We start from the raw sequence: 13,645 nt of genomic DNA on the forward strand, positions 1-13,645 counted from the left end.
ACCGGTCCCCGGGAGCTTGTTTCCTTCCCGGTGTAAGAATTGGCTTTTGTAGTTTGGTTTGCCCTGTTCCCATCATGCACTGGGACAGGAACAGACTAATTTGCATACAGCCAGGTTCTGAAACTGGGATGGTGCAGTGAGCTAAAAAACGGTGTTGGATCTAGCCCTGATCTCTTGACTGGGTGAGAGCTTTCTGCTTAATTCAGAGACTCTGTCCATCACCACCCCTTGTTGTAAATATATCTAATCTGTGGCAGGTACGTCATCCGTTGGCGTTTCAGCCAATATACTAGCCAGTGTGGGTAATGGGGTCCCTGGCGCAGTTAATATACGCGGTTAGCGCGTGAACGGTTTATGTCATTGTGAATGCATTGGCCTTGCTGCTTGCGGTGGAGGAGGAGTTGTTGCAGGATCTGGAAACCTCTTATCTTTGAGCATTTGTTGAAGTTTATTGACCAAAGTCAGTGGCATTCGTACTAACTCTCGTCCACCATAACTAGAGTACTCATCCTCATATTGCTCTGGTTGTTCTCCTGAGCATAATATTGGTCCCCATAATATTGATCCTCGTATCCATCATCCTCCTGACACTTCAAATTTAGCTCAGAGGGAGTATGCACTACCCGAAAGGGGCCTTTGTCCTCGGATTTGTCGTCATCTAGCAGATGTGCAGGTGGGAAAGGCAAAACTTTACTTGGCAATGTATGAGCTGGACATATTGGTTCTGTCAATGATTTTACTCTTACAGAAATGCTTGATAATGGCATCAATTATGTCAATGGTGTTTTCACTGTCGTTGGTATCGTCGTACACGAGATTTTCAATAAAGGTGTTGTCATCGACAGGACTCATCTGCGTTGTTGGTCATCAGCGAGGCTCTCGTCGACATGATTACCGTCATCTTCTTCAGTATATTCTTGGCTGATTGTGCCAACTGTACAATAGAAGTATCGTTGACTGGATTCTTGCGGTTATCATCGATGAGATAATTATAGGTGATGCCCCGGACGTAAATGGTGATGTTGTAGTGGTGATGAACGTTGACAACTCCAATTGAGATTCGATTACCGTTTTTAGTGGTTTAATCATCGACGGAAGGCAGTTGGATGATTTTTTTTCAGTTGTGCTTCCTTCAGTGAAGGAGTAGTAGGCTAAGATTGAGCCTTTTCCGAGGAAAGTGCCTCAGGTCTTCTTCACAGCCTTTTTAGGGGATGCTGGAGGGACTCATTAGATCTAGCCCTCTTGTGGGATTTTTCAGTCTTTGAGGAATCATCACTATCCTTCTCAGATACAGGGGTTTCTTTGGATTTTAATATCTGAAGCCAAATCAGTAACATTCCCTTTCTGTCCTTCAAAGTTTTTAAAGAAAACGTGCAGCATACCTTACAATCCTTTACTTTGTGTTCGAGATGTAGACAGTAGATTCACTAATTGTGTGCAGCCTTTGTTGCCACATGTTCCACACGGCCTTAACAGGCCTTTATGTTTTGTAATGGCGGAGCAGTCAGAATATGTAGAAGTAGATATCATTCTTGTCCTGAAGGAAATTCTTCAAATTAGAGAAAACTGTATTAAACTGAGCAGAGCTCAGGGATACTCCCATCACATGACTTGCGGTAGAAAATATGAGGTATTGAAGCCTCTGTGGGGAGTGTTTTCCACAGGGTGCTTGTCACCTGATTAGCTGAACTTTAGTTCTTATTAAATTATGAGGATAAGATATTAAAATGAATGTTTTGGTAACATTAGCTTTGTATGTCATTGACTACTCCTTTCTACGGTACCGTGGGACTCCCACGTCAATGACCGGGAATGATTCAAGCATGTGAATCTATGAAAGATCTAATACTGGACAACAGAGATTTATTTTCCTCTGCTTCCAAAAAACATATTTCTGGTCGCACATTTAATGAACTAGCACCCGATGCAGTAACACGGAATCACTTTACAATACATAAGACTCCTACCTCAAAGAGCTAGGATACAATGAACATACACCTGGGGGATTTGTACATTTCTTATCCCTCCCCCTTTATGCCAGACTACATGAGGTCCGACATTCAAATGTCAAGTGAGAACAGCCATAACCTTCAATAAATATATAAATTATTAAATGATACACGACTAGAGAGCTCCAGTATCGGGATCTAATATTGCACCAAACACTCAAGAGTGCGAGAGTGACCCGGAGAGACTCTGGTTTCTCAATATCTAACCTCATCCAAGGCACCTAAAGGTATTTGCATACCGTGATGCATCCAATTTCAGAAACAGAATTGGGAAAATGTTTTAAACTATGAAAAATCCATAACAGAGAGGGGATAACTTGTTTAATATCAGCAAGCATGAACGAAGCATGTAAAAGCCATTTATGAACCCACCAGAAGAAACCTTCAGAAGCGCAAACCACATGAGGGCAGATTCAAGTCTCGATCTAGAACTCTTACTGCACCAAACACTGATGATCCCTAGAGTAAAGCTACAGATTCAACACAAGATCAAGGAACAGGCATCCCTAACCGTTCATTTGTGCTGCAGGTGGCTCCTGTGTGACGCTGCATCACAATACTCATTTCTGAATCCGTGGCACTGACTCCGCTTACGGTATGTTCAGTGGCACAGACTAGGCACAGAGCTCGGTGACGTAGCCCTGCACATAGTCAGACTCAGAGCATGTTAATATCAGCAGGCTTCAGACCTCATCTGTTGTGCACCATGTTGAAGGATCTGATCAGGGTATACAGACAAACGCGAACATTTCAAAAATGTGACAAACATACACTGAACCGATGCCCTTAAAAAACCCTCATCTCTGTGAAAACAAACCTTTCATCTTATCACTTTCTTATTCTCTTGGTTGCATTTACAGGAGTTTCACTGTTAGAACAAAAGCTACACTCATTCCCCAAGTCACACACTTATGCCTTCATTGTAGCGTTGTGTTGAGAGGAGCTGCAACAGCTCATAGAAAAAAGACAAACTTCAAGGCAATCACTGCAGACACTTACTGGTTCTCTTAGAGCAGAACGTCCCAACAGGATGGTCCACAATTCTCGACTGCTGCTGAAAACAGAGAACTATCATCAGTGGGTTTAAAAGAAAAATACAAACAAAGCAGCTACATACTATGCACAAAGGCCCACATGTTCACACACCACCTCCCAACCTTCCTTATCTGCAACATTATGATGTAGCACTGAAGACGACCAACTTGTACCGTCACTGCACTTTAATTTTGGTTAATCCAATAAAGCATCACAAGTTAGACGTCTTAATTTAAGTGCAGGCGTTACGCCTTAAGAACAGGCAGGCGCCGCGCCCTTACTGCCAACATCCCTCCAGATACCAAAGTCCCTGAGTTCGGCCCCCTCAAAGCCAAATTACTGGGCCATCTTCCAAGTTTACTGTTCCCTGATTCTTAACACCCAAGCCGATTCAACGCACTTACACAGCGTTGGGAGGGGTGGATCAGGGAACTGGACAAGACTGGACAGACTGGAGGGAGGCTAGAATGGCCCCATGGGTGCGAGCTATCTCCACACGCTTTAGAATGATCCTGCTACATTATCTTCGCTTGAGTTCCATGACCCGGTACGACTCTATCGAGCCCGCAGGATTCCCCAGCAGAATTGCTTCATGTGATTTTGGGCCTGTCCTGTTATGGTTTGCCACTGGCGGACAATAAAGCAAGAACTCACAGGGCCTGGATTCACCCTTGGATCTTTCCCCACAGTGGCCCTACTGGGCAAATTGTACAATCTGGGAGAGGTCACGTTCATTGGGGTCGCCTCTCTGGTTGCCAAACGCGATATTGCCTGGAGGTGGAATCCTCCACAGGCCCCTCCTTGGCGGAGTGGAGAGCACAGGCGGACAGGTGCACCCAGCAAGAGAAAGCCTATCTATGCTGCATGGGGCCGCCTACAAAAACATGGCAAGATTTGAGGGCGATGGTGAGAATACTACTGCCTGGAGCTGTAACTTCAGACTGTGACATATGTACTGTGCTGCTATTGAGAGAATATTGGAGTACAGGTTTGATTTCGGGGTTTGAAAAACAATAAATAGATATCATGGCATTTCTATGGCGCAATATAATGTAAATAGACAAGGGCCCTGTTACTAGGTGTGAGTTCCACTAGACCGGGATCAAATGATATTGCAAAAACCAAGGGCAACACAAATATGATGAAGACATGACAATAATTCATAATTAAACCCGAAGGGACACACACACCATAATATAAACAAGCACAAAAATGTTATATTAAAGTAGTGCAATAAATATTAATGATAAAAGGATCCACATGCTTACTACACTCGTATCAACATTCATTCAAACATTCAATACAATCAAGACAGAAAATACATAAACATACACAATAACCACAAAAAAAAACATTTGGAAAGTTCTCATGTATATGATATATATTATTCATCCTCTGTATCTGATCAGTTTACATGATGTAATCATCAATGGTTAAAAACCAAATACTTTTTCAAAGCAAGTAGTGGATAGGACACAAATTTGTTTCGCCAACAATCAGTGGCTAGGAACCAAATGGTGTCTACACGCGTTTCGGCACAGGAGTGCCTTCATCAGGAAAAGCCACACAATGGCACATGAGCTGAATGAGAAGGCATGTGGCACTTCAAGCCAGAGACCCAAACATTTACAGGAACCTGACCCGAACACCATGAAGAAGAGAAAAAAACACTTAATAAAATCCGGTGAAATACAAAAACATCAGCCTTAAATTTAAGGAGGCCGGTGGGGAGTAGGAGGACGGTGGGGAGTAGCGCAGAGGACGGTGAGGAGTAGCGCAGAGGACGGTGAGGAGTAGCAGAGGACGGTGGGGAGTAGCAGAGGATGGTGGGGAGTAGCAGAGGACGGTGGGGAGTAGCAGAGGACGGTGGGGAGTAGCAGAGGACGGTGGGGAGTAGCAGAGGACGGTGGGGAGTAGGAGAGGACGGTGGAGAGTAGCAGAGGACGGTGGGGAGTAGGAGAGGACGGTGGGGAGTAAGAGGACGGTGGGGAGTAAGAGGTCGGTGGGGAGTAGGAGAGGTCGGTGGGGAGTAGGAGAGGTCGGTGGGGAGTAAGTGGACGGTGGGGAGTAAGAGGACGGTGGGGAGTAAGAGGACGGTGGGGAGTAAGAGGACGGTGGGGAGTAAGAGGACGGTGGGGAGTAGGACAGAGCTGTGATAAAGTCACTTGGGAAACAACATAATGCGTCACCACAAGAAGCTGAGGGTCAATTCTAAAACCTTTCTACTGAACACTACAAGAGGCTAACCTCCATGACAGTCTGACTGTTCTGCCACAACACTGACTCTGGACACTGGCTGAACTCTCAGAAGCTCACCTCAATGGCGACTCACAGAGCAGAAGCAGGAAGTGTGCTCGAAACATTTTTGTCATTATTTGCTCTTACACTCCCAACCCGCTGAGCCACAAGACACTCAACCTCACTAGATCTAGTGTGAACACAGACATGTTTCTTATGCCGGCTAGATGTCGGAATAAGTATACAAAACGGTGCTGGAAGGAGTGCTTGAATTAATATCAGCCACTGGTGATTACTCGGGCCACATTCCAATCCATCGTTATTTTGCACACCATCCCACCTCAGATTAGACCCGGTCATATGCAAATCAGTCTTGACCCTGCTCCAACAGGAACAGTCCAGCCCGAACTGCCAGGCAAGGTCCTCGCTGAACTAGAACACAAACAACCCAGGATTGGTTTTGCCCTAAATATGGGATCATCAGCCAGGTACAGCTTGGTTCCAGTGACAGTATGCACAGGACCCACGTCTGGGCATACACGTCCCTCTTAGGGCAACACAATAAGCAAAGAAAACAGTGATGGATAGAATGCTTGATTTAATCTCAGCCACTGGTGACCACTCCAGCCGGATTCCAATCCATGGTTATTTTGCACACCATGCCTCCTCACTTTGGACCCAGCAATTTGGTTATATATGGGTATGTATGCCCAGACGCGAGTCCTGTGCACACCGTCACTGGAACCAGGCTGTACCCGGCTGATGAACCCATAACTAGGGCAAAACCAGTCCTGGGTTGCTTGTGCTCCTGTTCAGGGAGGACCTGACCTGGCAGTTCGGGATGGACTGTTCTCATGAGGAGTAGGATCCAGACTGAGGTGGCATGGTGTGCAAAATAATGAGGACTGAAAGGATGGCCAGGCGATTACCAGTGGCGGAGATTAATTCAAGCATTCAACCATCACTGGTCTGTGTACTTATTGCTACATGTTGGATACATGGGGTCTGGTTTCCAGAATAACACGATTTCCAACATGCACGTAGTGAATGGCACAAGCCAAGTTCTGCCTCATCCATTTGCATTTGTCAACATCTCATCAAGCCAGAGTCTGGAGCAGTAAAGCCAACAATGGGCTGAAATAAAGAACCCAACATGAACTGTAGTCCACCTCCCTCAGAAAGAGGACTACTGTGCAGGAGCACGAGATACCGACTGCTAATCCGAAGGCCCAGAGGTCGGCTTATGGCGACACCCAGATAGGCAAAGAGAGCTGCAGATGTAGGTTCCCGCGGCACGACATTGCAACAGAGCAAACAAAGCAAGCACTCACCTACAGAAACAAACAATTACTAATGTGGAGCCAATGCCTAGGAGACGTTCTTGATCAATCATCCTAACAACGGACATTCCACGTTAAAAGAGAGATGTGAGTTAGGACACACATCAAACGTTTACATTTCCATAAGAGCCAAAGCAGATGCTAAACATCGTAAAATAGTAGGGGTGCTAATATAAAAAATAAACACCAACATTGTGAAAGGAATGTAGTGCAAACCCTAAGAGAATGCAGAGGGGTGACCCAACCGGTAGGAACGACTGGAAAAGCAAAGGGAGGACAGCCATGAGCTGGGAGAGCTAGGAGCAGAAAGAACGACTGAGGAGAGATGACACATATGTACTGGCCACATTTGAGAGGCAAAGGGTTTTTCATGAAGGACCACTGGAGGGGACTTGTTCATGCCAAGCACACATCCATGAAAGGAGCTGCTGAGATCAGTAAACAAGGGATTGTACATATTCTTACTGGACACAAGAGCCAGTGGGAGGAAGGGAGTGTTCGTCAAGAGGTTATCTAATCCACTCCCTACCATTCGGGGGTGAACTGGGGGACAGTAAAGTATCACAGAGAGACAGCATGACAGAGAGAGCTCCTGCAGTTATCACCCAGAGCACACGAGAGTTTATCTCAGGGTCACTGCTCGGTCGCCGGATCCCCTCTACAAGCAGATATGGTCCGAGGGGAAACAAGAAGCACTGTGCACATGGATGTTAAAGCGATTCTTCAGGAAAGGAGTCACTTGTATTAACTAATATTTAATGCGTGTTTCCATCAGCAGGTATGAGCTGATGTTAATGCATGTTTTAGAGTGCTCCATACAACACTCGTGCAGTTTCTAAGCACTGCAATCAACAAGTGTTACACATACGCAATGGAATAACACTGTTGTTGTAGGGAGAACAGGACAAATAAAGCTCTTTCTGATGAAATACAACAGGCCTCATAGGTAGGAATGTCTGAAATCCCACACACAGTCCACAAAACACAACCTCCACCCATGAAGTGCAAGGAGAGGTAGCGCCTTGAGACCCTTTGGGTGTGTAGTGCGCTATATAAATGCTGTGATTGATTGATTGATTGATTGAGGCTCGAACATAAACAGATCACTTCTCCTCCCCACCGGGAGAACAAATGTTTCCGGCTCTTTAGCGACCCACTGATGTCTTTGGTTAAATAGCTACTAATAACTCGGCGACATTGAGAGTTAAGAGACTGTAGGGGGTAGAAAGGCAGTTTATGGCTTGAGCACGGAGCCGAACCCCCACTGATGTTTCTTCCTCAGCTTTCAAGGGCCCCATAGGACTGCAGGGAGCAGAGCTGCCATGGAGAGCCCTCTGCGTCCAGCCCAGCACTGGTCCGAGGACTCCCACTCGTGACCCCAACACTTGGGAGGAAGAAAGATGCTAAAGGCATGACAGTGCCTGCTTGCACCCCCCGTCGCCAGAAGCTGAGGACACTCCCTGTGGCGACCGGTTCCTGGGGCACCAGGGCAGACAGGGGATACTGGGCTCCAGTTGCATGACTTGGAGGTGCCCACTGCTGGTGCCCAGGTGCCACGGAACCACTGGACACAGTGTTTCATCTGCACCAATGACTGAAGGTGGGGCCCACCGACACTCATTTTCGAGTACCGTCACTTATTAGGTCTGGCATGAGAGAGCATGCACTGACGCTTGCAAGACATTTTGTTAACATACAGGGTTCTTAGAGCCCGCCCACTGATTGCCATTCGTCAGCTTCATGATCAATCTTATATGCTGGTTCTTGTTTGGTCAGAATGTAATGGCTTCACTTCCTGTTTGGGCGTTTGCCCGTCCTGGACTAAATACTGCTTCCTTTTTTGTTAGCGCTATTCCACTGCTTCTGCTTCCCATCTCAGAGGATTTTTTTTCTTCCTAAAAGCATATCTTTTTGGGTTGTTTTGCTCTGTGCTTTTGCTTACACTGCTCATTTCCGTGTTAGTGTTCGCTCCTTTTTGCTTTTCATCCTCTCCCCTTTTACATGGGGTGCAGCATATCACCACTAGCAGCCCACAGGTTGGTAGCATCACTTGTAACAATATTTTAGAAACCCACTCATGGCTTTGAACTAATATTATTAAGTAATCACTCATTAAGTTTGTAAAGTTATTTTTGGTACTTTGTGCACTATTTATTGGATGTTTTGAGCAAGATTAGAATGTTTCATGCAAAAAAGCAGGGCGTGCTTTAAATTGTTTCAGGTTTGCAGATTACGGATTGTTTATAACATTCTAGTGTGAAAAGAACATTTTGTAAATCAATTTTTTTTGCTTCTTTGGTCGCTACTATTGTGCTTTCTCCCTCAGCTTGAGGGGTGCGTGGTGACAGACATTATCACACCAGACTACACAATGCCATCGTACAAGACAGGTCATAACCTACCATACCAGCACAATGCCAAGGCATACATAAACCATACAATGATACCCCACTACACCAGGCTAGAATACACAATGCCAGGGCACACCAAACAATACAATGATATGTATGGTCATATGGTCCTGTACAATCCTTTTGGAAAGAAGGTACTTCTGCTCTGGGATGATATGCTGCCATATTCAACTTAAACCAAAGGTTTGAAGCTTTATCCTTGCTACTGGCAAACAGTCTGGTTTCATAGGTATAGGGAATGACCAGAGCTCCCAACTTTAAGTCCTGGCTGGAATCACTCAACTTCAATTGTATGCAGATCTGCCCCTGCCTGCGTTTATAGCCACATACATCTGCTCCCCACCTCCTCTTAAATCCAACAGATGCTACTGCGGAGACCTGGACACGTCTGGTTCACATATGCTCCAATAAACATGAATCACCTCAGCCTCTCCAATACTTCAGTGGTTGCTATGCATGTTCGCTGTCCGTTAGTGCTCATCATGACGCAGGTACATTACAGAGATGTGAGGATTGTTTTGAGATGGCCTCTTATTTCAATACGGATTCATTATTAGGCTCATACCACCTACAAGAAATGAGTAAAGTAATTCTGCTCTGCAACCCCTTGATAGGTCGAGCCTGGACAGGGCATGCGCTGCTCTGCGATCATGGTGTACTAGAGTATGGACTTGAAGCTCCTCCCACTCTCCACCCATATGTTTCAATGGCTTGTGTCATTCTCTGTCCTAAATGCTGGCTTCTGATTCGTTAATAGGCTTGTTAGTCCCTCCTTAGTACAGCCTTGTCTTAATTTGTAACCTCCCATGAGGACTGGCCCTTTTACTTCTGTTACACAGTATGTCTTAAGTCAGTAATCACTATTATCTTTACTGAGTTTCCGTTACCTCAGGCAGGACATGCTTTCCTGCAACATTCAGTGCCATGTGCGCTTTCACTTTCCAAGCAGCCTGGGACCATGGCGGCCGCTCCTTTGAAGTTAAATAGGTCTCACATTTACAAGAGTTTGCGCTATTGGCATTGTAAATGACAATGCCTTTTTATTTGTGTGTTAATTATCAAAACAGATAAATAAAAGGCATTGGTATTTACAATGCCAATAGCTTAAACTCTCGCAAATGCCACACCTTTTACATTGCAAATGCTCCTTTTGTATACGACTTCTTTTCTTAATAATAATAATAATAATAATAATAATAATAATAAAGGGGATCTTATCATGCGCGGACTTAGCCCAATGGGCATCAAGGCGCCTAATTCCAAATACAGCTCATAACAGAGGAACTCTGCAGCTCAACCTGTATAGGCTCTAGAGAAACACCATGTTTTTAGGGCCTTTTTGAACAGCGCCAGAGAGGATAGCGTCTTAATCTCCGTCGGCAGGATGTTCCAAAGCTGTGGAGCAGCGACGGAGAAGGCCCTAGCTCCCCATCTGGAGAGCTTGAAACGGGGGACGGCAAGTTGGAGTTGTCCAGAAGAGCGTAAACACCTTGGAGGGTGATAGCGGGTAAGCAGGGAGCTGATAGCGCCTTTAGGTCCATCCTCGAGAGCTCTGTAGGTCAGACACAGAATTTTAAAATAAATTCTGTGCTGGATAGGCAGCCAGTGAAGGTCTCTCCTCGCAGCAGTAGCAGAGGAAGACCTGGGAAGATCCAGGACAAAACGTGCAGCAGCGTTCTGCACTACTTGCAGTCGATGTATAAGGCCCTTGTTGGCTTCCATGTAGAGAGAGTTACAGTAATCCAACCTGGAACCAACAAGGGCGACTGCAATCTGCTTACGTGCTTGAGGAGATAAGTAGCTGCGAATTCAGTTGAGTGTCCTGATCACGCCCCAGCAGGTCGAGACAGTCCGATTCACCTGTAGAGACATCGAGAGTGATGTATCGAACACCACACCCAGATTTTTGGCGGATTGAGCGGGAGTGGGGCAAGTACCAAGAGAGGAAGGCCACCACTCACTCGACCAGATATCTTGGTCCTTCCCAAAGACCAAAACATCAGTCTTGTCGCCATTTAGCTTCAGGGAGTTGGTAACCATCCAATCTGCAACATGTTGCATACAGGACCTGAAGCTAGAGGCAGATGTTATGACAGAGGACTGGGTGAGTGATATCATAATCTGGGTGTCGTCGGCGTATGATACCACCTCCATCCCCAGCGATCTTACAAGCCTAGCAAGGGGGGCCACGTAGATGTTGAATAGGGTCGGACTTAATGCCGACCCCTGTGGCACCCCACATTGCAAAGACTTTGCTGGGGAGAGGTGGTTGCCGAGCATCACTCTCTGTTCCCTATCTAGGAGAAAGGAATTGAGGAGACTCAGGGCCGAACCAGTGACACCTGCCTCCCTAAGCCGAGATGTTAAAATGGCGGGAGACAGAGTGTCAAATGCGGCCGTGAGGTCCAATAGCACCAGAACAGTTGTTTGTCCAACATCAACCTTGCGTCGGATGTTGTCGACTACAAAGGTGAGGGCAGATTCTGTGCTATGATGTTTTCGGAATCCATGCTGGGTAATGTCCAGGTACTCTGAAGCTTCGAGGAAGGAAGATAGGTGGCGATTCAAGTGAGCTTCTAAAATTTTTGCAGGTGCAGGGAGCAGGGAAATGGGTCTAAAATTTTTCAATAGACTGGGATCAAGTGAAGGCTTCTTGAGAAGCGGCTTCACAATTGCCTTCTTCCATACTAATGGAAAAGTGCCTTGGGCAATTGCCTTATTCATCACCTCAAGTTCTTTACTAAAACTTCAAACAGATGCAATTTCTGAAACAGGAACTGGGGCAGGGTGGCTGGGGTAAGCGTTCATGTATTTTATCCTAGTCCCACATGCCCTCCACACCACTGTGGCAGTGACTACTCAGCTGCAAGTGTAGTTGTGTCCCAATGCATGTGTTTCATCTTTGCAAACACTGGCCTTTTAGCCTCATTGCATGAACGTGACTGGCAGGAACCACAAGAATGGGATCACGGAATCATGGTACAACGGTGATGGCTCGCACGGAGTAGAGGAGGCATACCTAGATAAATCTACAGAGGAGATACTCAAGACTTCCAGGCACATGAATTGATGAGGACTGAAAGGAGTACACGCGTGAACAAGCGAGGACACAAACTGTCCACCAGAACAAGAGAATGGACTTAAAGTGCTGGAACTATACAAATTGCAAGAAAATGTCAAAGATTCCAATGTTGAAGTACGTAAATAGGTGGGGTCATTGAAGGGACTCGCAAGGAAACATCTGTTTGACACACCAATAGGTGAGTAACAAGGGGAGACTATAGTGGCATGGTAGTCATTACTGAGTAAGTGGATGGTGTGATCTCCCACTAGAGCGCAGGCGGGCAGAATTGTACTGCAGTCCGTACAGAGGAGGATTCGCACTCAAGCCCCAGAGTCAAGGCCTGCATATACTCCTCCCTGCAACACTATTTCTTTTGTCCAAAGGAGCATTAAAGAGTTTTACCGGAAGGGAGGGAGGGAGGGCGTTTGGTAGCTCTGTAACCAGGGTTCGAATCTAAACGACGACTGGACGGTCATTAGTTCACTGTATTGCGGCCGCCCGAGGGAGGCTGTTGGTTTTAAAGTTACATGCTGGAAGATCTATTTAAAAACAGTAAAGAAACACGCTACAGCAATGAGTAACTTATGTACCCTGGAGAAGAGGAGGAACATACTTCCAGTGTGACAACCACCATGTTCAAGAGGGGAACAAGTAGATTTGACAGTCCACACACCAACCTGATACTTTGAATGTGCCTTTGGGAATAACTATTTTGCCCATGTATAGAGTTCTCTCATATCTAAGAAGCTGTCAGATAGGGATAACATCTCTCCACAAGATCAGTCTTTTGAAATCAGAAACAAACTATGCAAAATAAAAGGAGAATCTTATAAGCAACTTTATCATATGGCATTGATGTCACAATATGGATAGCCCAGATGTACCCTTTAAACATAAGAAAATAGTAAAAGAGGATAGATACATTAGTGGCTGTGTAACGGACGTCTTATCAATATGTAAGCACCAAACAGATGATGTACAGTTTGTTTCTCTTAATAGCTTGATAGGCAGCACTCCCTGACATGGATGTTGCCAGAGGTTGACTAGTAATGTAGACAGCCTGATGGACAGACATGTGGCCAATGTGAATCCCAAGTAAAATGTGTCAAAAGAGCTTAGAGAGGTAACCAGGAAATAACTGGAGGGTTGGCCACCTGTATCACAACAGTTCTACTATACAAAGACTAACACCACAGTAGAGTGGACTATATTTTATTCTGTGACAGAAATGTGTAGATTCATGAATCCATAATATCAGGAGAGATTTAAGGCAGGTCACTCACCTTCACAGGTCTTTTACACCTGCCTGCCATCTACACATGGAGGCCCTCCAAGACCCTACCTTCTCCCAAAATATGAAAGAGAGCCCAGTGCACTATTTGACAAAAATGGAACATCGTAGAGTGACAGAATGGAAAAAAGTATTTCACCTAGTAATCAGGGAGGCTGGCATACACAGAATCTAGAGCAGAAAGATAACTTTGGAACAAACCATGTCAAATCCTAACAATACCTCACAGAGAATACAAAAGGAGCCAATAAAGGGCT

General features: G+C 45.6%; 1 protein-coding gene across 2 annotated transcripts in view; it reads right to left on the reverse strand.

The window, feature by feature from the left end:
* Positions 1-13,645, reverse strand: part of NUP188 (nucleoporin 188) — a 1,272,194-nt gene that overhangs the window by 1,218,663 nt on the left and 39,886 nt on the right. Inside the window, exon 2 of one of the 2 annotated variants that reach the window (XM_086924860.1) lies at positions 3,009-3,060. In XM_086924860.1, the coding sequence (XP_086780986.1) occupies positions 3,009-3,060 (52 nt within the window). Of the gene's footprint in view, positions 1-3,008; positions 3,064-13,645 lie in introns of both variants that reach the window. The other variant, XM_086924859.1, reaches the window with a different exon arrangement.

This window comes from Lissotriton vulgaris, chromosome 5, assembly GCF_964263255.1.
Source record: "Lissotriton vulgaris chromosome 5, aLisVul1.2, whole genome shotgun sequence".
In the NCBI taxonomy this organism is placed as follows: Eukaryota; Metazoa; Chordata; class Amphibia; order Caudata; family Salamandridae; genus Lissotriton; species Lissotriton vulgaris.